The sequence below is a fragment of the Erpetoichthys calabaricus genome, chromosome 1 (genome assembly GCF_900747795.2).
Source record: "Erpetoichthys calabaricus chromosome 1, fErpCal1.3, whole genome shotgun sequence".
Lineage (NCBI taxonomy): Eukaryota > Metazoa > Chordata > Cladistia > Polypteriformes > Polypteridae > Erpetoichthys > Erpetoichthys calabaricus.
In genome coordinates, this window is record NC_041394.2 from 172779280 (window position 1) to 172802170 (window position 22891).

At 39.7% G+C, this 22891-nt stretch overlaps 1 protein-coding gene across 1 annotated transcript in view; it reads right to left on the minus strand.

Moving 5' to 3' along the window:
* The window catches only part of LOC114656855 (chromatin remodeling regulator CECR2), a 193498-nt gene that overhangs the window by 12207 nt on the left and 158400 nt on the right, over nucleotides 1-22891 (minus strand). The window contains 5 exon segments of the mRNA XM_028808445.2: nucleotides 568-664; nucleotides 2518-3047; nucleotides 3049-3842; nucleotides 14481-15306; nucleotides 17963-18360. Coding sequence (XP_028664278.2) covers nucleotides 601-664; nucleotides 2518-3047; nucleotides 3049-3842; nucleotides 14481-15306; nucleotides 17963-18360 — 2612 coding nt within the window. The 3' untranslated portion in view covers nucleotides 568-600.

Sequence of the window (22891 nt, forward strand, 5' to 3'; positions counted from 1 at the left end):
CACTACCATGCATGTCTTATTACTATTGAACTATTCCACATGCATGGTTTTTTGGAAGATTCCAAGACTCTAGTAGATAATTTACAGATTTTTCTGGGTTATCTTAGTGTCATTATATTTAGCTTTGCAGGACAAAGTGGACATTGCCAATTCTGATAGGCTTTAATGCAAAATGTACTCCATGTCCCTAAAGGGGCGAAGAAAAGAGAGGCAGAGAATGGCAAATTAAGTTCAATCAGTCTCTGAGATTCTCACTTTAACTGCCAATCAACAGATGATTAATGAGTTGCTCTGTTACAATAAGTCACTGAAAATATTGCCACAAACTGCACTGCACCACTAATTCAATGCACTTTAATGAGTATTAGTTCCAGCAGTATACTAATTATGTTTACTTTATATCGATCCCTTCATTACTTCTAGATTTCAAATTCATTTCTTATTTTTCCCCAGTGGTTGTACTCCTCTTGATCTAAAAGAGGCAGAATATCAAACTAATAATATACTTACAGACAGGATTTCCTAACAAATATACAATCAATCAGTGTATTTGTATACTGCTCCTACCTCTTTATTAAAGCATTGGACTGTATAATCTGTTCATACACCTTGCTTGTTCACAGAGCTCTTGCTTTCACCAACTACTGAAGTAGATGTGCGTTGCCTGTTAAAAAAAACAAGTAATACAAGTAATGAACACACAGTTTCAATATTACTACTACTGTCCTCATTGTCTACGTAACTCAATTTTAATTTTAGAGAATACTTTTGCAGCTCATTTATTAAAGAATTATGTTTCAGCATGAGAAATGCATATTGAGTACACAAGGATTGCGTCCTTAATTTAAACTAAAGGGGAGATACAAATTACTAGAAGGTTAATCAAATACTCAACTTTCAAATTTACATAAAAGCACACCCAAGAGTTTCAATTAGCCTTATGTATTTTCATCTTAGACTTTGAGGAAACATTCAAAGCTTGATGGTTGTTTAAAGTGCTAGCCAGTCAGCCTAATTTACAAACAACCACATATCTCCACAATCTTCTGAACCATATGTGAAGGAAAGAAGATATATATGGACCTATTTACTTCTACTTTAATTAAAATGACACTCCACTATGCAGCAAGATATACTCCAAAGGTGAACTCTACAGGCTACTTACACTGAAATAATGGCAATGTAATAGCTACAGTGCACACATTTGATAATGCCATTAGGAAAGATGTTACATAGGTTCGAATAATTTTTGCACAAGCCTTTTGTAACACCAGTCACTGAAATTACATGTATATATATTGGATATTCGACTCTCTCAGCTCCATCCCATTTAAAATGCAAACATTACAAAGTAATGACACTACAATAAGCCCTTTACAAACAGGAAATTCAAGTACAATACCACATGAATCAGTGGTGCAGACTGTGGCTATAGCATAGTTTGATAAACACCAGCTATTGATCCTCACCATTTAATTCTGGCTGCAATCCATATGAGTGGTTTTCTGGAAACCAAGATGACAACTAAAACCAGGCTGTGGCCATTTAGCTGCCATAACTTCACTCTGAGATATCCTTGAATATTGAGTTGAACTTGTAGTGCAAGATTATGTTTTGCTGAGAAACCCTCATAAAGAAGCTATTCCGTCACTAGCTCTGTTGTTGCGGATACTGAAATTATTAATGCGACTGTATTGTTAACTCTATTGTTATTTCCATGCGTGGCTTAAGACAACTAGGACTACAAGTAATGAAAGCAAGAATTGGATGTAATAAAAAGAGCAGGCTTTTTACCCTCACTTTGTGAATGAAAGACTAGCTCCAAATACATGCAAGGTTTATGTTATGTTATCAATCTAAATAGGTAAAGCTATTGGTGTTTATAACACAATGAAAAACCAACTTTGATGTTCTAACAGAATTTGGGAAATGTATACTGCAAGTTGCACATTTCTTAGAATGGAACAATGCAGATGGAGACTACTTCAACTAAGGTGTGGCATAGCACTAACCATACAGGAGAAATTAATATACAAAAGTATAACAAATGTGAAATAATAGTAAAATCCCAAGTTGGATGAAATGACCGTTTGTGACTGTCATGTTATATATACTTACTCTATAATTACTATTTTCCAAACTGACTCTGATGTAACACATTGTGTTACCACACGGTTAACTGTGACTCAAACATACACTTGAATTTTCTGCTTTGAAACTTAAAAAAAAAAAAAAAATCACTAAATTATTAAAACTAGTATGGACTTCACATACTTTTAACAATTTATACATATTGGAAGCATTATTGCAAATGTGAAAATAATTGAAACTTGTTTTTTCTTCTGCATAGTCATTTGTGAACTACATTTTATTTTTGATCTGAAAGGATCCAAAACAGTTTTTTTTTTTTTTTTTTTTTTTTTATCTTAAAGCATACAACTAAAATATATAATTAAATGAACAATGACTTCCAAATCATTCCCAAAGTGTACATTTAGTAAACAAGATTATACTTACCCATTATTCAAAAACTGTTCTTCAAATGGTAGTCCTACTCTCTGCTGTAACATTAGTTCATGACTATACAAAGGAATCCTTGTTTGCGATTGGGAATAGTTTACATGGTAAGGTTGATGTATGGCTTCCACCCTTGATGGAACATATGAAGAGGAAGCAAGCTGATGTGTAAAATAAGGTGAAGAATGAGCTATTAACTGTGAATGACAACTACTCCTGTTACTGTCAATAACTCCAGATTGTGCTGCTCGTGGACCATACATAAATCCCACATTTGGTGAAGTAGTATTACATCTCCTTGCAGCTGCATTATGACTGTCTAGATCAAGTATATCTTTGGGACTCTCTGGTCTTTCTTGATCCTCGTCCCCAGCCTTTAGAGGACTTGATACTCCACTGTTTTCTACAGAATTGTTTCTTATTACATCTATGGAGAAAGAGACTAGCCTTCCAGGTAACGTTTCTGAACTATGTGGAGAAGTGCTGCTCTTCCTTGCTTGTCCACTGATTCTGTTAACATCTGGAGGTTTACTTACAGCTGAACTGTTTTGAGAAACATATGAAAAGTTCTTCAGTCATCCACTGTAAAACCTGAGGTAATACCATGTGGCTGTGGATAATACTGAGACTGTGCATACTGGTAAGTATTTGCTGTGCCTTGATATGGATAGGTTGATCTCTGATGACCAAAAGAAAAAGTAGCGGACCAGGCTGAGAAAGCGAATTTTGAGAGACACTTATTCCAGTAAACTGACGTTGACTAGAAACTGGCAAAGACATAGAAAGAGGTATGTCATTGGAATTATGTTTGAGGACGCCATTCTTACTTTGTTCTTGTGCAACATTTTCTTCAAAGTCATTCAAGTGCAAAGAATTATAAAGTTGAGATGTATGCACTTTACTATCATCAACCAGGTTACTGATGCTTTGATCAAACATATTATCATTAACATTCTTCATCTCCAATGGACTGTGCAGCTTAGGACTAATGCCAAGTGTATCAGATTTGATTTTTAAGACTTTGATGCAGGCTGTTTCATTTATAGTAGTAGTAGTTTGGTCTTCATCATTTTTCACTTTTGCCTTTTTCTCCTTCAAACCACTGTTTGTAATTGACTTTTTTGGATTGTTCTGTATTTTTTCCATTACACCATTTACTCCTTTACTGCAGACTTTAGGAGACTCTGGTAAAATATCAGCAGTACTTGAGTAGCTTAAACTTGATTTACCATGCTTAGTAGAACTCGTGTCCAATGTTGAAAAATCAGTCACTACTTTAGGTTTTTCACCAGACTTTGCCAATATGGTGTTACATTCTCTCACTACTAGAAAGAAAAGCACATAGAATTAAATTAGCATAGAATACATAAGAATTTTAAAGATGCACACAACATTTATTACAGAAAAGAAATACAGAATACACTGTATATATCTCTAGACATGACCAGCATCCTAACTATTTCCTTAAATCAATTTCAAAAGAAATGTTTTTTTGGCAATTGTGGCATATTTTTGAAAGAGAAATTTCAAATTTGAAGTATAGCATTTTGTCAATTTTCATATTAACTTTCAAAAAAGAAATATGGTAATGGGGAAAAAAAAGCTTTGGTGAAAAGGGGTCAGCTTTTTTTGTGAACAATGTGCGATATTTCTCTTAAATTTCTGAATTACATCTTAAAGATCTAACCATTTTAATGAAAGAACATGTAAAATATAAATTTATCTTTGGTAACTTACTGAAAATTAACATTTACCATGCATATAAAAATAAAACCTTATCCTACAGTGCTGACATACCAACAATGATGCACCATTTAACTTTCATTGCTTAAATGTCCTTCCTTGCATATTCAGAAAAAAAGTGTACAACAAGCACAAAAAGGATTTATTTTGTGCTTGTCCTCGCACAGCCAGCAATGTTACCAGTAAAGTGGAATTCTTTTTTTCTCCCTAAGGTGAGAGCTGCAGCCTACATAGGGGCCCCTTAAGAAATTATTAAGAAGTCATCAGGTTTCCTAAGATTGGAAACCTCAGTGTTGGATCTCAAGAGAAAATGCTGTAGGGCTGAGTGTACTTAATTAAATTGAACTCATTTTTTCCTCTAATTTAAAATTAAAATAATAAAGGCACATAAAATTATAAATGATAATACTAGAAATCCAAGGTATTTTTTCTCAACGACTGATCATCTTCTAAATCCAGTTCATTCTATGGAATTCCTCCTGGAAACTTGAAATTATGGCCATATTTTGTTTATTTTTTTTTAAATACAAGATGAATGATATTTAAAAAAAAATAGTATAACACATCTCTCCAAAATTAATCCTGTTTAAACCAAGCATATTCTTTTTGGAGAATTAAATTCTTCACTGAAATAGGTGTTCTTGAACTCTGCAAAATAATTTCCCTACTAATACCACCCACTTGTCTCCTTGATCCAGTACCAACTGGATTTTTCAAGGAAATCTTGGATATGGTAATTGATAGCATGCTTTACACAGTGAAATTGTGATTAGATACTGGGGTCTTCCCAGACTGCCTAAAGACTGCAGTAGCTAAACCTCTGCTTAAGAAAAATAAATCAACTTCTCTGTATTTGACAACTTTAGACCGATTTCAAACCTAGAAAGAGTAGTTTTTTCGGCAACTAAATGGCTATTTAAATAAACATTCTTTCTTGATAAGTTTCAATCAGATTTTAGAACAAATCATAGTACAGAAACTGCACTGCCTAAAAAAGTAAAATGATTGCCATGTATCCATTCTTGTTGTACTAGAATAAAGCCCAGAATGTGACACCATAGACAAAAGTATTCTAATAAATTGGCTTAGTCAATGGGTGAGCCTCGCGGGAAGTGGCAAAAAATGGTTTCAGTCCTATTTAGCAGGCAGAACATTCTGTTAGTTGTGGTGATTGTAGTTTAGAGATCCATGATATTATATATGGCATACCACAAGGATCTATTCTAGGCCTGCTATTACCGTATTTTTCGCAGCATAAGATGCACTTTTTTTTCCCCAAAAGAAGGTTGGAAATGTCTGTGCGTCTTATGGAGCGAATATTGCGTCACAGACCATGATGTGTATTACCTGACAAAAGTCGACATCCAGGGGTAGAGGGCGACAAAGCTCACTGTTACGTTACAGGCATTCCCTCTGTGCTTGGGGGAATGTTAGACTCATTGACTCGGCATCTAATCCTTGTGTGTGCGCGAGTTGCGAAATGTAAACAAATGTAAACAAAGGCAAGATGGCATCGACATCTCACGAGGGAGCGAAGCGAGTGCAGAAAACAAAATACTCAGCAGACGATGTTTTGCGCATTATCACTGAGTCGGACTCTGATTTTTCAGAATCTGATTTTGTTGAGAGTGATCAGGAGATCGAACAAGAGAGTGAGGAACTGGCATCAGCTGATCGGGACACCAGCTGATGCCGCCCCAGCTGAGCGCATTCGTGCAATCGATGCACCTATGGCAAGGTTCGTGTGGGAGGAATACCTAGACATTGATCCATGGGAGCCAAACTGGCTACCAGACTTCACAAGACAGTATGGCTTGCTGTTGGACTCGACAGATTACCAGCCGCTGGACTACTTCAGGCTGTTCTTTCCTGAAGCTGCCTTTCAGCTACTGTCAGACGAGACAAACAGGTATGCAGGGCTGTGCTTGCACCGTATTCTCATTTTTCAAACTGGAAACCCACAACAAAACATGAGATGAAGGGCTTTGTGGCATTACAAATATAGATGGGAATAGACTGGCGATATAACTTCAGGGAGCATTGGTCCAAATGTGCTTTGTCCCCTGGTGGCTTTGGACAGGTTATACCGCATGATGATAGGTATGTGCTGCTGCAAAGTGATTGTAAGCAACTGAGCTTCATAAATTCTGACACTAGTGATGAGGAGTTCTTGGGGTTTCCATAAAACTAGAAGAGTGCTTGAACCTTAAAGTCTCTCCTTATTTGTTAATGACAGTGATGATGTTTCTTAATACCGCTGTTGAATTTATGTGGTTGAAATATTATTCTGCTATATTTTATTAAACATATCAGTACACCATTTGGTTCAGAATATTTTTTTTCTTGTTTTCCTCCTCTAAACCTAGGTGCGTCTAATGGTCAGATGCGTCTTATGGAGCAAAAAATACGGTAATTTCAATTTACATGTTACCTTTATGGCAGACTTCTTCAAAACACAAAGTAAACTACCACAGCTATACATGCAGCTTTATCTTCCTATAGCACCTGATGATCCTGATGCTCTGGGCTTTCTGAGCCAATGTCTGTCTTGTATTTCTGAATTGATGAATAGTAATTTCCTTAAACTAAGAAAAAAAAAACTGAAAACTTAGTCGTTAGTAAAAATGGAAATAACAGGGGCATTAGAAATAAACTTAATCCCTTAGAAATAAGACAAGGCAGAAGTAAAGAATTTACAGTCATATGAAAAAGTATGGGAGCTCCTCCTGATTCTTTGGATTTTTATTTATCATTGGCTGAGCTTTCAAAGTAGCAATTTCCTTTTAATATACGACATGCCTTATGGAAACAGTAGTATTTCAGCAGTGACATTAAGTTTATTGGATTAACAGAAAATATGCAATTCGCATCATAACAAAATTAGACAGGTGCATAAATTTGGGCACTCAAACAGACATATGACATCAATACTTAGTTGAGCCTCCTTTTGCAAATATAACAGCTTCTAGAGGCCTTCTACAGCCTTTGATAAGTGTCTGGATTCTGGATAGAGGTATTTTTGACCATTCTTCCATACAAAATCTCTCCAGTTCAGTTACATTTGATGGCTGCCGAGCATGGACAGGCTGCTTCAAATCTTCCTATAGATTTCCGATGATATTCAAGTCAGGGGACTGTGATGGCCATTCCAGAACATTGCACTTCTCCCTCTGCATGAATGCCTTTGTTGATTTCGAACTGCGTTTTGGGTCATTGTCTTGTTGGAATATACAACACCTGCGTAACTTCAACTTTGTGACTGATGCTTGAACATTATCGTGATGAATGTGTTGATATTGGGTTGAATTCATCCGACCCTCGACTTTAACAAGGGCCCCAGTCACTGAACTAGCCACACAGCCCCACAGCATGATGGAACCTCTACCAAATTGCAAGGGTTTTTCTTGGAATGTGGTGTTCTTCTTCCGCCATGCAAAGCTCTTTTTGTTATGACCAAATAACTCAATTTTTGTCTCATCAGTCTAAAGCACTTTGTTCCAAAATGAATCTGGCTTGTCTAAATGAGCATTTGCATACAACAAGCGACTGTTTGTGGCATGAGTGCAGAAAGGGCTTCTTTCTCATCACCCTGCCATACAGATATTCTTTGTGCAAATTGCGCTGAATTGTAAAACGATGTACAAATACACCATCTGCAGCAAGATGTTCTTGCAGGTCTTTGGAGGTGATCTGTGGGTCGTCTGTAACCATTCTCACTATTCTGCGCATATGCTGCTCCTGTATTTTTCTTGGCCTGCCAGACCTGGGTTTAACAGCAACTGTGCCTGTGGCCTTCCATTTCCTGATTACATTCCTTACAGTTGAAACTGACAGTTTAAACCTCTGAGATAGCTTTTTGTAGCCTTCCCCTAAACCATGATACTGAACAATCTTTGTTTTCAGATCTTTAGAGAGTTGCTTTGATGATCCCATGCTGTCACTCTTCAGAGGAGAGTCAAAGGGAAGCACAACTTGCAATTGACCACCTTAAATACCTTTTGTCATGATTGGACACACCTGTCTATCAAGTTCAAGGCTTAACAAGCTAATCCAACCAATTTGGTGTTGCAAGTAATCAGTATTGAGCAGATACAGTCAATGTTCCCTCTAAGGAGTAGCATATAGTGAGCAAAAAACATTGTTTATGAGCGACATTTTGTTTAAGCCAAAAATTTATGAGCACCAACTCCGACGATCGGAGTGAGCGATCGTGCGAAAAGTACGAGCAACGCCGTCGGAATGAGCGATCGTGCGGGAAGTATGAGCGACTATCGGAATTCGTGTGAGCGATCGCTCACGCGCTCAGCTTAGTGGGAACATCGGTTACAGTACATACATTCAAATCAGCAAAATTACAAGGGGACCCACATTTTTGCACAGCCAGTTTTCACATTTGATTTCATTTCATACAACTAAATACTGCTTCACTAACAATCTTTGTTCGGAAAACACCCCAGTACCCAGATGTTCCTAGGAAATGAAAGACATACAAATGTTATCATTTTTGTTGAAATTAGAGTAAATTATGCAGGCTGAGAGGGGTTCCCAAACTTTTTCATATATGACTGTAGGTGAAATCAGACTCTGATCTAATTTGTAAATAGCATGTTAACTAGATTACAAAAACTGCATTTTTCCATTTAAGGTACATTGCAAAAATGAGACATTTTTAACATTGCAAGATGTTGAAAAATTAATGCACACTTTTATTTTTACTTGATTAGATTACAGGTTCTTAAACGTGTTGTCTGAATTTGGGTCGTGCAAAGTCGTGACTCACAATAATACTCAATGAGAAAGGGTTGCATACAGTTTATATCTTGTGATTAGTTGCCGAGCCACTATGATCGGTGTAGGGAATTCTCCAAGATGGACACCCTCCCACAGGATGACTGTCGGTGATGATTTTCAAAGGGGCAAAAAAAAAAAAACAAAAAAAAACAAACAAAAAAAAAAATTAAGAACCACTGGGTTGGATTACTGAAATGTATACCTAACTTGTCTACCTAAAAAAGACGTTAATTGGTTGCAGTTAGTCCAGAATGCAAGAATCCTTGCCAGAAGAAACTTAAACAAACCTCCTATGATGGAAAACAATTTTGGACGGCGTTTTCCCTCGCCCGGACGCGGGTCACCGGGGCCCCACTCTGGAGCCAGGCCTGGAGGTGGGGCTCGATGGCGAGCGCTTGGTGGCCAGGCCTGCACCCATGGGGCTCGGCCGGGCACAGCCTGAAGAGGCAACGTGGGTCCCCCTTCCCATGGGCTCACCACCTATGGGAGGGGCCAAGGATGTCGGGTGCAGTGTGAGTTGGGTGGTGGCCGAAGGCGGGGACCTTGGCGGTCCGATCCTCGGCTACAGAAGCTGGCTCTTGGGACGTGGAATGTCACCTCTCTGAAGGGGAAGGAGCCTGAGCTAGTGCGCGAAGTTGAGAGGTTCCGGCTAGATATAGTCGGACTCACCTCGACGCACAGCTTGGACTCTGGAACCAATCTCCTTGAGAGGGGCTGGACTCTCTACCACTCTGGAGTTGCCCCCGGTGAGAGGCGCCGAGCGGGTGTGGGTATACTTATTGCCCCCCGACTTGGAGCCTGTACATTGGGGTTCACCCCGGTGGACGAGAGGGTAGCCTCCCTTCGCCTTCAGGTGGGGGGACGGGTCCTAACTGTTGTTTGTGCGTATGCACCGAACAGCAGTTCGGAGTACCCATCCTTTTTGGAGTCCCTGGAGGGGGTGCTACAGGGCATACCTTCTGGGGACTCCCTCGTTCTGTTGGGAGACTTCAATGCTCACGTGGGCAATGACAGTGAGACCTGGAAGGGCGTGATTGGGAGGAATGGCCCCCCCGATCTGAACCCGAGTGGTGTTCTGTTATTGGACTTCTGTGCTCGTCACAGATTGTCCATAATGAACACCATGTTCAAGCATAGGGGTGTTCATATGTGCACTTGGCACCAGGACATCCTAGGCCTCAGTTCGATGATCGACTTTGTGGTCGTGTCGTCGGACTTGCGGCCACATGTCTTGGACACTCGGGTGAAGAGAGGGGCGGAGCTGTCAAATGATCACCACCTGGTGGTGAGTTGGCTTCGATGGTGGGGGAGGATGCCGGTCAGGCGTGGTAGGCCCAAACGTGTTGTGAGGGTCTGCTGGGAACGTCTGGCAGAGCCCCCTGTCAGAAGTAGCTTCAACTCCCACCTCCGGCAGAACTTCGACCACATCCCGAGGGAGGTGGGGGACATTGAGTCCGAATGGGCGATGTTCCGTGCCTCTATTGTTGAGGCAGCTGACCAGAGCTGTGGCCATAAGGTGGTCGGTGCCTGTCGTGGCGGCAATCCCCGAACCCGTTGGTGGACACCGGCAAGCTGAAGAAGGAGTCCTACAGGACCCTTTTGTCCTGTGGGACTCTGGAGGCAGCTGATAGGTACCGGCAGGCCAAGTGGAATGCGGCTTTGGTTGTTGCTGAGGCAAAAACTCGGGCGTGGGAGGAGTTTGGGGAGGCCATGGAGAACGACTTTCGGACGGCTTCGAGGAGATTCTGGTCCACCATCCGGCGTCTCAGGAAGGGGAAGCAGTGCAGTGTCAACACTGTATATGGTGGGGATGGTGCGCTGCTGACCTCGACTCGGGACGTTGTGAGTCGGTGGGGGGAGTACTTCGAAGACCTACTCAATCCCATTAACATGCCTTCCAATGAGGAAGCAGAGCCTGGGGACTCAGAGGTGGGCTCCCCCATCTCTGGGACTGAGGTCACCGAGGTGGTCAAAAACTCCTTGGTGGCAGGGCCCCAGGGGTGGATGAGATATGCCCGGAGTTCCTCAAGGCTCTGGATGTTGTAGGACTGTCTTGGTTGACACGCCTCTGCAACATCGCATGGACATCAGGGACAGTGCCTCTGGATTGGCAGACCGGGGTGGTGGTCCCCCCTCTTTAAGAAAGGGGATCGGAGGGTGTGTTCCAACTACAGAGGGATCACACTCCTCAGCCTCCCTGGAAAAGTCTATTCAGGGGTCCTGGAGAGGAGGGTCCGTCGGATAGTCGAGCCTCGGATTCAGGAGGAACAGTGTGGTTTTCGTCCTGGTCGCAGAACAGTGGACCAGCTCTATACCCTTAGCAGGGTCCTGGAGGGTGCATGGGAGTTTGCCCAACCAGTCTACATGTGTTTTGTGGACTTGGAAAAGGCATTCGACCGTGTCCCTTGGGGAATCCTGTGGGGGGTACTCCGAGAGTATGGGGTACCGGCCCCCTTGATAAGGGCTGTTCGGTCCCTGTACGATCAGTGCCAGAGCTTGGTCCGCATTGCCGGCAGTAAGTCAAACCCATTTCCAGTGAGAGTTAGACTCCGCCAGGGCTGCCCTTTGTCACCGATTCTGTTCATAACTTTTATGGACAGAATTTCTAGGCGCAGCCAGGGCGTTGAGGGGGTCCGGTTTGGTGGGCTCAGGATTGGGTCACTGCTTTTTGCAGATGATGTTGTCCTGTTCGCTTCATCAGGACGTGATCTTCAGCTCTCTCTGGATCGGTTCGCAGCCGAGTGTGAAGCGGCTGGGATGAGAATCAGCACCTCCAAATCCGAGACCATGGTCCTCAGCCGGAAAAGGGTGGAGTGCCCTCTCAGGGTTGGTAGCGAGATCCTGCCCCAAGTGGAGGAGTTCAAGTATCTCGGGGTCTTGTTCACGAGTGAGGGAAGAATGGAGCGTGAGATCGACAGGCGGACCGGTGCAGCATCCGCAGTAATGCGGGTGCTGCATCGGTCTGTCGTGGTGAAAAAGGAGCTGAGCCGCAAGGCAAAGCTCTCAATTTACCAGTCGATCTATGTTCCTACCCTCACCTATGGTCATGAGCTATGGGTAGTGACCGAAAGAACGAGATCGCGAATACAAGCGGCTGAAATGAGTTTCCTCCGCAGGGTGTCTGGGCTTTCCCTTAAAGATAGGAGGGTAAGAAGCTCAGTCATCCGGGAGGGGCTCAGAGTAGAGCCGCTGCTCCTCCGCATCGAGAGGAATCAGATGAGGTGGCTCGGGCATCTGATCAGGATGCCTCCTAGACGCCTCCCTGGTGAGGTGTTCCGGGCACGTCTAACCGGGAGGAGGCCCCGGGGAAGACCCAGGACACGCTGGAGGGACTATGTCTCCCAGCTGGCCTGGGAACGCCTTGGGACTCTCCCGGAAGTGCTAGAAGAAGTGGCCGGGGAGAGGGAAGTCTGGGCATCTCTGCTGAAGCTGCTGCCCCCGCGACCCGACCTCGGATAAGCGGGAGACAATGGATGGATGGATGGAATGGATAGTCCAGAATGCAGCAACAAGAATCCTAGCCAGAAGAAACTCTGAGCACATCAACAACTTTGTCATTGTTACATTGGCTACCTGTATCTTTTACAATTTAATTTAAAATATTACTAATAATATATAAAGCTTTAAATAATATTGCTCCTTCATATATTTTACAATTCCTATCCCTCTACATTCCAAGTTGTTATCTTAGATCTTCTAAAAACAGTCTGGTTATAATTGCAAGAGTCTAATAGAAACACACCACGATGATAAAAAATTCATTAAAACCCACTTTTTAAATTTGGCCTTTGTGTAACTACAATCTAGTTCTGCTCTTAATAAATTAGATAAAATTGTTGTACTTTTCAATGATCCTGTAATTTTTGTTAATCTTTACTTTTCCCCGTTTTCCAGTTTTTCTGTGGTGGTGTATGCCAATGAAAGGATTAACACCAATGTTTTTTATCCTATTTCTAATCGCACTCCCCTCAATAACTCTGACCCTGCAGGTGCTGTTAGATTTTATTTCCTTTTTGTAATCGTACTTGTTTCCTTCTTCCTGGGGGTGGTGGTGTTACTGGGGGAACAGGGGTGAATCAAGCAAGCTTAGAAACATGATTTAAAAAAAAAAACAACAAAAAAAACCACTCCACAACAATGTTTACCCTTCAGTGTTGTCAGGCAGGGAATTATACCATTTACAAATTACTGAAACTTTTTTTTTTTCCTCATTTGCTCATGACGCAGCCACTCAAGCAGCTGTGATGAGATGCCTGCCTCAGTGTATACCTGTGCAAATTGCATATGTTAATGAAAGAAAGCACACAACATAGAAACATATGATTTGATTGAAAGAAGATACCTTTTGGGTGTATAGAAATACCATTATTGCTTATGATTGACTTGTGGTGGGTTTATAGCATTGTACACAAACACCTTTGAAATACAGTGGTCTAAGTGGTTCATAAAGCTCTTTCATACACATTGCTGGTAGCACATGGGTTTTCTTGACAAGTCTACTCATTTCTAAACTTGAATCATAAACCAAGAAAAAGCTATTTTTTGTCCCATTTAATGTCAGTTCCTGGCCAAAAAGAGTGGAAATTCCAATAAAATAATTTCAAAACAACTGTTCTCAAAAACAAAGGTCCTAGTAATTAGAAGATGAAGAGTAAGGCTGAGGTGTTAATTCTGTGAGGTAAGAGGTATATTTGTAGGAAGGAACACTTCTCCCAAGCAACAGGACATGAATGAGAAAAAAAAAAAAAAAATTGATTTTGTTCCAAAATACTGTGTTATTCCTACATCGTGTTCTGTACCTAGCATATTCTGCATAAATAAACTAAAACTATTTTTTATACCTGAGTTTACTGGGTTACAGTAACAAATATAAAAGAGGAATTCAAGCCAATTCCATTTTGTATTAACATTTCATCCAAAAAATAAAAAAATACAGCACTGCAGAGAGATGTTTCATGAACAATGCAAACAAAAATCAATTTTTAAAATTACAAATCACTAACTCTTGTCGAATGCTGGTTTAAGTTGCAACAATGTATTTGTAGACTTGTATTTATCAAAAAAAAACAAAAAAAAAAAAAAACGCTAATACTAGCATTAGGATCTAAACCAAATATATTGACATTTTAACCTTTTTCTTAGTACTAGGGTGTTGTACCGTGTTAGCCATTATGAATGTAGTGAAAAGTCAAGCAAAATGAAACCTTTTATTGGCTAGCTAAAAAGATTACAATATGCAAGCTTTCGAGGCAACTCAGGCCCCTTCTTCAGGCAAGATGTAATCTTTTTAGTTAGCCAATAAAAGGTGTCATTTTGCTTGACTTTTCTCAACCTTTTTCTTCAAACACTGAAAACTTTTTCTTTTTTTAAACAAACACTAATAAGGTAATAAAATCATTATATTCAAGACAATTATTTTACCAATTTACCTGTATGACTGGACTTATCAGTTTCATGTTGTTTCCTACACTGTACTTCTTGAAGAGGTGGCATTTGCCGTGGCTGAGTCGTGGGGCACACAGACATCAAATTAAATGTTCCTTCATGCTGTGCAACAGAGAGTGGAGACTGTTCATCAAGAGATCGTGATGAGGCTGACAGTTGTTGTAATGCAATCATTTCTGGACTGTCCAACATGGAACCAAGCTGTAGACCTTGACTCTGAGGTGGAAGTATAGTTTTTGGATAAAGGCTTTGCTGGGGCTGCATTTTTTGGCAAGAATTGTTATTAGGCAAATTATAATATCTGTGCGGTCCTTTTTCTGGGATATGTAGTGCCTGCTGATTTCTGGATCCCTGGGTATGAACTACAGTGGGTTCCATCATTTGGTTGAACGAATGGGACTGAAGATGTGAAGGACCTCCAGCCATATTGTGAGGATTCAATGTGGCCCCACTAGAAGACACAGGCCCCTCAACAGGAATGCCATTCACTCCTGTCCATACAGGAACTGTACCAAAAGACTGCCTGAAATGAGAGTATGCAGATCTTGGCTGTCCCTTATCATTTCCAATAATGCCTCTTGGGTTCCCAGTCAATAGGTCTGCCGTATTCTTGCTGAATCCAGGAAGATATGTTTGTGTAGGATATACACTTCCTTCTGGAGGTGGTCTACAAAGGCTTCCAGCTTGAAGAGCAGCAGGTCGTGGGCCCAAAGACGGACCATGTGCTGGCCCTGCATAAGGAAGACGGTGTTGCAGGGACACAGGTCCTATCATCCTGGGTTTTGGATGTTCATGGATTCCTGATAAAGGCTGAAATGATAATTTGTGTTTTAATACTAGTAACTACAAGATAGTTCAGTTTTAATTTTAAACTTTTGCAATGCTACAAATCACAATCAATTTCTAGAACTTTGTATTGCCACAGTATATTTAATAGCCTTGTTGCTACAGTTATTCTATACATTGAAATATGACTGGAAAAAATGACTAACTACAAAGAAAATAAATAAATAAATGTTTGATGCAGCTTGTCTTGAACCTCAACAATTTTTCCCTTGTTGTCATGTACATGTCTCCACTTTCTTATAGTATCCACCTAACTTATTCCATGTCAATTAAAAAAAAACTGAGGTGAAAGCTTTATCTAAACTTTAATAAACTTATGAAAAATAGGTTGAATAACAAATCTGAAGTGAGAAAGTTTGGGGAACCTAATCATATTTATATTATAGTAAGGGCTGCAATAGGTATGTGTTATTCAGTATCTTGGGTTTAAATCCTGTGTCGCATTACTATCTTTGATTGATTTCTGCATTCTTTTCCCAAGTCTAAAAAGCTTTTCCTCCCATACTCTAAGACATGCACATTGTGGTGAAAATCCAATCACAGTTTTTTCAGTTGTGAGTGGGGGTGTAAATGTGTGCCCTGTGACGGATTGTTGACATGTCCAGGGTTGATTCCACATGGTGCAAAGTATTGCCAGGATAGGATCTTATATTTTGATAGACTGCTCTACAATGGAATTTAAATAATTGCTTAAATTCAAAAAATAAAAGCTGAATATTGGACACAAATGGAAAGTAGCAGGAGATGATTGTTGGACAGATACAAAGCAATATATAGGATATGATGCTCATGGAAAACATGATATACTGGGAGCAACATTCCTAGAAAATGCTGGTCAGGAAATTCTATTAACTTATCTTGTGTTGGTTGTCAAGTACTGGAAGTATGTTAAGCCAGATTTTTATGTTGCTGCTCGTCTTTATGTTGTTTAGTTTTTGTTTTTCTGCATTGGCATTAAAATATACAATATGAAGAATAAATGTTCAAAACTCAAAATAATGAACTGTAAATTAAAAAATACATAAAAAAGGGACTTTGACTGAAATCAAAATGTGAACTGTGAGCTAACACTGTTTAACCTGTCAGTAATTAGGACACCTGAGTAAACAGCAAGCATTTAGAAAATATAGACCTTTTTATTTACGTCATCACAGCCACCTTACTCTTTTAAACTTTTTACTCTAAATCCCATTTCAAACATGCTCTTGTATATATTTTTAAATGACTGCTATAGATTGAATTTAAATTCTGCATTTTCACTGACTTGAACCTTGCATTTTTAGAATCTTAAACAAATATTATACTTTATAATTTAATAGACCGGGGGTAAAGGATCCAAATGGACAAACACCTTGAGAAAGGCAAACGCATATTGATTAATCTCCTAATAATTATTTAATATGAAATGAGGCCTTTAAGTTTGGGATGCATACTGCACAAAAGAGACAAAGAGAGCTGGTGCAAGAAAAACAAGTATAGAAAGAAACAATAAAAGAACCACCCAAAAAACTATAAAACTATAAAATTCAATTCCTAACTTTTTAAGAATATTTTCAAATAAATTTCTTACTTTTGCTACCATTGGCCTCACTGTGTTTTTATTAATTTTGCTTTATAATAATATTGATTGTATACTGTGATGTATTATTAAGAACACCTAGTGTGGGTGATTTCCACATTCCCACAGTGGATAGCAGCTGAGTGGGGATGCCTCCAATAAAAAAACAGTATGGTGACTGGCACAGGTGTAGCTTAAACTTTTGGTTTGCATCTTGGTCTGAGCTGGTAAGTCTCTTTGCTTAAAGCAGATGCCCACAAGCAGATATAGTGTGGGGCACTATAAAGCTGCTATATTAAACTAAATTTCCATAATAGTACAATTTTTTATTTATACTCAAGAAAAATAAACCATCTATTTACCTAATTTTAAAAAGGGTCAATTTCATCTCTGCTCACAACAGAGGTAAACTGTAACTAATCACTTCTAATGCAATGCGTAGTGAGCTAGGTAAACTGTTTTTTTTGGATTTTAATATAACTAACAAGATTGTATGATATCAGTGCAGAAAGTTTGTAATGCTAGAACAAGAGTTTTCCCATCGACAAATCAAGAATTCAATGATTAAACAGTACTCGTAGCCAAGAAAACACAAGAGACAGGACAAAAGAACATGGTTTTTACATCCATTTAACAAGGATCATAATGCTGCTATTCACTTTAACAGGTGTTCTTGTTATGTTTTTATTTAGGTCAATTCTTTTTTAAATTTAGGATGTAAGATGCAAAAGTTTTATAGTGATAAGTGAATGTAACACAAGTTTTAATTCTAGAAGTTAAAAATATCCAAATAATTAATATATTGTAAAAACTTCTGTACTTTATAGATAAAAAAAAAAGTATTTCAAAATATGTAAAACTATCAAAAAGCTAAAGACTTAGTATATGGGAGTTTTCAGTATATAGTTTTGATTAGCATTTTTATATAATTATTTCATTACAGAGTATGATCATAAAATGCTTTTCTAACCAATGAGCAATATACTGTAAGTTTTCCAGTAGAATCTGCATCTACTAAAATAAACCAACAAAAATTCAAGCAACTCCTTTAGGATAACTTACCCCAAGAACTGGTTGGAGTGACAAATTTGTAGGGCTTTGCAAAGGCAGTGGAACATCATGGTAGCTACTTCTATTTAAGGACATATTTATTTTTGCAGCTGGTGGTTTAAGGAGTTCGAGGTGCACATCCTTATGCTCATCCTCCTTGTTGACACATGAACTAGACAAACGTTTACCATTTATAGAGTATTGATTTCTAATAGCACGATCACCAACATTATTTGTTAATGTCTCGATACCACCAGAGCGCTGAACACGACTTTTTCTCCTCTCCTTTTTCTCCCTTTCATCTGTCTTCACCTGAAACTCTTCATCTGTGTCCACATCATCAGAAGGAAAATGTTTCAGCAGGGCCTTGTTAAAGCAACGCTCTAGTGCTTCTGCCATCTTTGTGTATTCTGTAATAAAAAATATTTTCAGTAACCTTAAAAGGTAAAAAAAAAAAAAAAAAATTAGCACAAGGTATCTATTTCACTAATCAGGACTGGATGCACTGGTATATGGATACTGATGTTAACTAACATTCATCTCTATTTTCCGTAATACTAGGGTGTTGTACCGTGTTAGCCATTATGAATATAGAGAAAAGCCAAGCAAAATGACACCTTTTATTGGCTAACTAAAAAGATTACAATATGCAAGCTTTCAAGGCAACTCAGGCCCCTTCTTCAGGCAAGATGTAATGATTACACACAATAAATAAGCTATATTGTTTATATTCAGGTACGTAACAAGAAACATCTCTTTTGCTGTGGGAAAAATAGGGCAGGTGTTGGATTGCTTTAGCCCATAGTCTCAGCACCGCTTCTGGAATCTTCACAGTTGGAAAGGGAATCTTTATGCTTTTCAATGTTTTATGTGTTTGGTATGCTCGTACAGAATTTCAAAGATGTCAGACATTTCTCAAACATTGTTTCACAGGAGATAAAGAAGTCTTTTGCATCTTTCATATTACATATGAATACACCTCTCTCTGTAATATTCATATAATTTAGGCTTGCCTTCATTTATTTTCAGGCTACATGGCTTTGTGCTACTTATCACTGGTTTCCCGCTGGATTCAGTACAACCTATCACATCTTTCAGGGAAGAGAGCACAGAATATGCATCTTGCCATTTTGTTCCAGTGAACTTGCATGCTGTGTGTTTACGAAAAAGATTATGAAAATGTTGACATAGAAATGACAGCAGTACAGCAACTGATCACAGGCTAATAATAAAAAAAAATTTTTCAATGTGATCAAACTTTTCTCTTGTAAAACAGTTGAACTCACAAACAAGTGTGCTCATGAAACATAGCCCTAATCATCTTGCCTTTTTCAAACCAGTAAAAGGTTTTTTTCATAGAATACATAAACAATATAAAGTACAAATTACAGCAAAAATTATCACTTAAATTATCTGTTACCAATGTCAGTTCATGAATTACATTCTGTACTTATACAAGGAACAAGCACACAGGTAGATTACATCCTATGAAGAGGAGTTGATCTTAAGGAGATTGAAGACTGCAAAGTGGTGGCAGGGGAAAATGTAGTTAGACAGCATAGGATGGTGGTCTGTAGGGGGATGGTGGAGATCAAGAAGAGGAGGAGAGTGAGGGTAGAGCCAACGATAAAATGGAGGAAATTGAAAAAGTAAGACTGCAAGGTTGAGTTTAGGGAGGAGGAAAGACAGGCACTGGGTAGCAGTGAAGAGTTACCAGACAGCTGGGCAACTATAGCAGAAGTAGTAAGGGTGACCACAAAAAGGGTGCTTGGCGTGACATTTGGACAGAGGAAGGAGGAAAAGGAAAACTGGTGGTGGAATGGGGAAGTACAGGAGAGTATACAGAGGAAGAGGAATGGCGAAGAATAAGTGGGATAGTCAGAGATGGAGAAAGACGACAAGAATACAAGGAGATAAGACACAAGGTGAAGAGAGAGGTGGCGAAGGCTAAAGAAAAGGCATACGATGAGTTGTATGAGAGGCTGGACACTAAGGAATGAGAAAAGGACCTGTACCGAATGGTTAGACAGAGGGACCAAGCTGGGAAAGCTGTGCAGCAGGTTAGGGTCATAAAGGATAAAGATGCAAACATACTCATAAGCGAGGAGGGTGCGTTGAGAAGATGGAAAGAGTACTTCGAGAGGCTGATGAAGAGAACGAGAGAGAGAAGGTTGGAAGTGCAATGGATTAGCAAGGAGGAAGTAAGGACAGCTATGAAGAGGTTGAAGAATGGAAAGGCCGTTGGTCCAGATGACATACCTGTGGAAGCATGGAAGTGTTTAGGAGAGACGGCAGTGGAGTTTCTAACCAGATTATTTAATGGAATCTTGGAAAGTGAGAGGATGCCTGAGGGAGTGAAGAAGTGTACCGTTACCGATTTGTAAGAATAAGGAGGATGTGCAGAGCTGTAGTAACTACCGGGGGATAAAATTGATGAGCTACAGCATGAAGTTATGGGAAAGAGTAGTGGAAGCTAGGTTAAGAAGAGAGGTGATGATTAGTGAGCAGCAATATGGTTTCATGCCAAGAAAGAGCACCACAGATGCAATACAGTAATCCCTCGCTATATCGCGCTTCGCCTTTTGCGGCTTCACTCCATCGCGGATTTTATATGTAAGCATATTTAAATATATATCGCGGATTTTTTCGCTGCTTCGCGGGTTTCTGAGGACAATGGGTCTTTTAATTTCTGGTACATGCTTCCTCAGTTGGTTTGCCCAGTTGATTTCATACAAGGGACGCTATTGGCAGATGGCTGAGAAGCTACCCAGCTTACTTTTCTTTCTCTCTCTCTTGCGCTGACTATCTGTGATCCTGACGTAGGGGGTGTGAGCAGGGGGGCTGTTCGCACACCTAGACGACAGACGCTCGTCTAAAAATGCTGAAAGATTATCTTCACGTTGCTACCTTCTGTGTGCAGCTTTTAAGTATGCTGCACGGTGCTTCGCATACTTAAAAGCTCAAAGGGCACGTATTGATTTTTTTATCTGTCTCTCTCTATCTCTCTCTAACTCTCTCTCTCTCTCTCTCTCTCTGCTCCTGACTGAGGGGGTGTGAGCTGCCGCCTTCAACAGCTTTGTGCCGCGGTGCTTCGCATACTTACAAGCCAAACAGCCCTATTGATTTTTTTTGCTCCTTTGAAGAGGAAGATATGTTTGCATTCTTTTAATTGTGAGACTGAACTGTCATCTCTGTCTTGTCATGGAGCACAGTTTAAACTTTTGAAAAAGAGACAAATGTTTGTTTGCAGTGTTTGAATAATGTTCCTGTCTCTCTACAACCTCCTGTGTTTCTGCGCAAATCTGTGACCCAAGCATGACAATATAAAAATAACCATATAAACATATGGTTTCTACTTCGCGGATTTTCTTATTTCGCGGGTGGCTCTGGAACGCAACCCCCGCGATGGAGGAGGGATTACTGTATTTGCTCTGAGGGCATTGATGGAGAAGTTTAGAGAAGGCCAGAAGGAGTTGCATTGTGTCTTTGTGGACCTGGAGAAAGCATATGACAGGGTGCCTTGAGAGGAGCTGTGGTACTGTATGAGGAAGTCGGGAGTGGCAGAGAAATATGTAAGATTTGTACAGGATATGTATGAGGGAAGTGTGACAGTGGTGAGGTCTGCCGTAGGAGTGACGGATGCATTCAAGTTGGAGGTGGGTTTTATTACTGGGCAGCAAACATACAAGCCATAAAAACCTGGACACAAATTAATGAACATACACAGGCCTGGTCCGCAATAGAAATAAAATCCTGTAGTACTTCTTTATACTCTCTACTCTGCTCTCCAATAAATGCAAGTTATCGCAAATATACTAATAACCCAATTGTGCTTTACTCACTTAGAATATGGACCCAAATTAGAAAGCATTTTAAGATGGAAAATCTTTTATCGGTGGCACCTCTGCAAGAAAACCACCTCTTTCAACCCTCGCAAACATATCCAGTTTTTAATACCTGGAAAAGTTTCGGGATTAAAATGCTCAGAGATCTTTATATAGACAACATATTTGCATCTTTTGAACAATTACGTTCAAAATTCAACCTCCCAGCTACACATTTCTTTCATTATCTTCAAATTAGAAATTTTGTTAAACAGAAATTGCCCGATTTTCCCCACCTCGCACCCTCCACAATGCTGGAAAAAATACTGCTCATTGCCGAGGAATTAAACACCATTTCCACATTATATTAAATCCTATTAGAGTCCCTACCTTTCAAAGATCCAAGAGGACATTGGGAAGAAGATCTCTTAATCAATATATCATAAAAGGAGTGGAAGGTAGCAAAGCAGAGAATTCACTCGAGCTCCATATGCGCAAAGCATAGAATTATTCAACTAAAAATTATGTATCGAGCTCATGTGTCTCGCTTAAAACTGTCCAAAATGTTTCCAGGGCAAGATCCAACCTGCGAACACTGCAACCAAGCTCCTGCCTCACTGGGTCACATGTTCTGGGTCTGCACCAAATTAAAAATTTTTGTCCAAAATGATGTTAAGTGCCTTTCAGACAGCCTTGGTGTCACAATCCCTCTTAACCCATTAACAGCTGTGTTCGGTGTTCTTCCAGACGGACTTGAAGTGGAAAAGGACAAGCAAATGGTGATTGCATTCACTACACTTTTGGCACGCAGACTTATTCTGTTAAATTGGAAGAATCCTAACTCTCCTCTGATAAGTCAGTGGGAAACCGATGTTTTATATTATTTGAAATTGGAAAAAATCAAATTCTCAGTTAGAGGATCTGTACAAAACTTTTTCAAAACCTGGCAGGATCTGATCAATATTATTTTAGAAGAAGAGAAATAACTATTACCACATTTATTTCCCTTCTCCATCTCTTATTTACATATATATTTATTTCTCCCTTTCCTTTGTTTATTGTTGTCTTATTAAAAAGCCCTAAGCAATTCTCCTTTATCTACGCTCTCCTTCTCAGG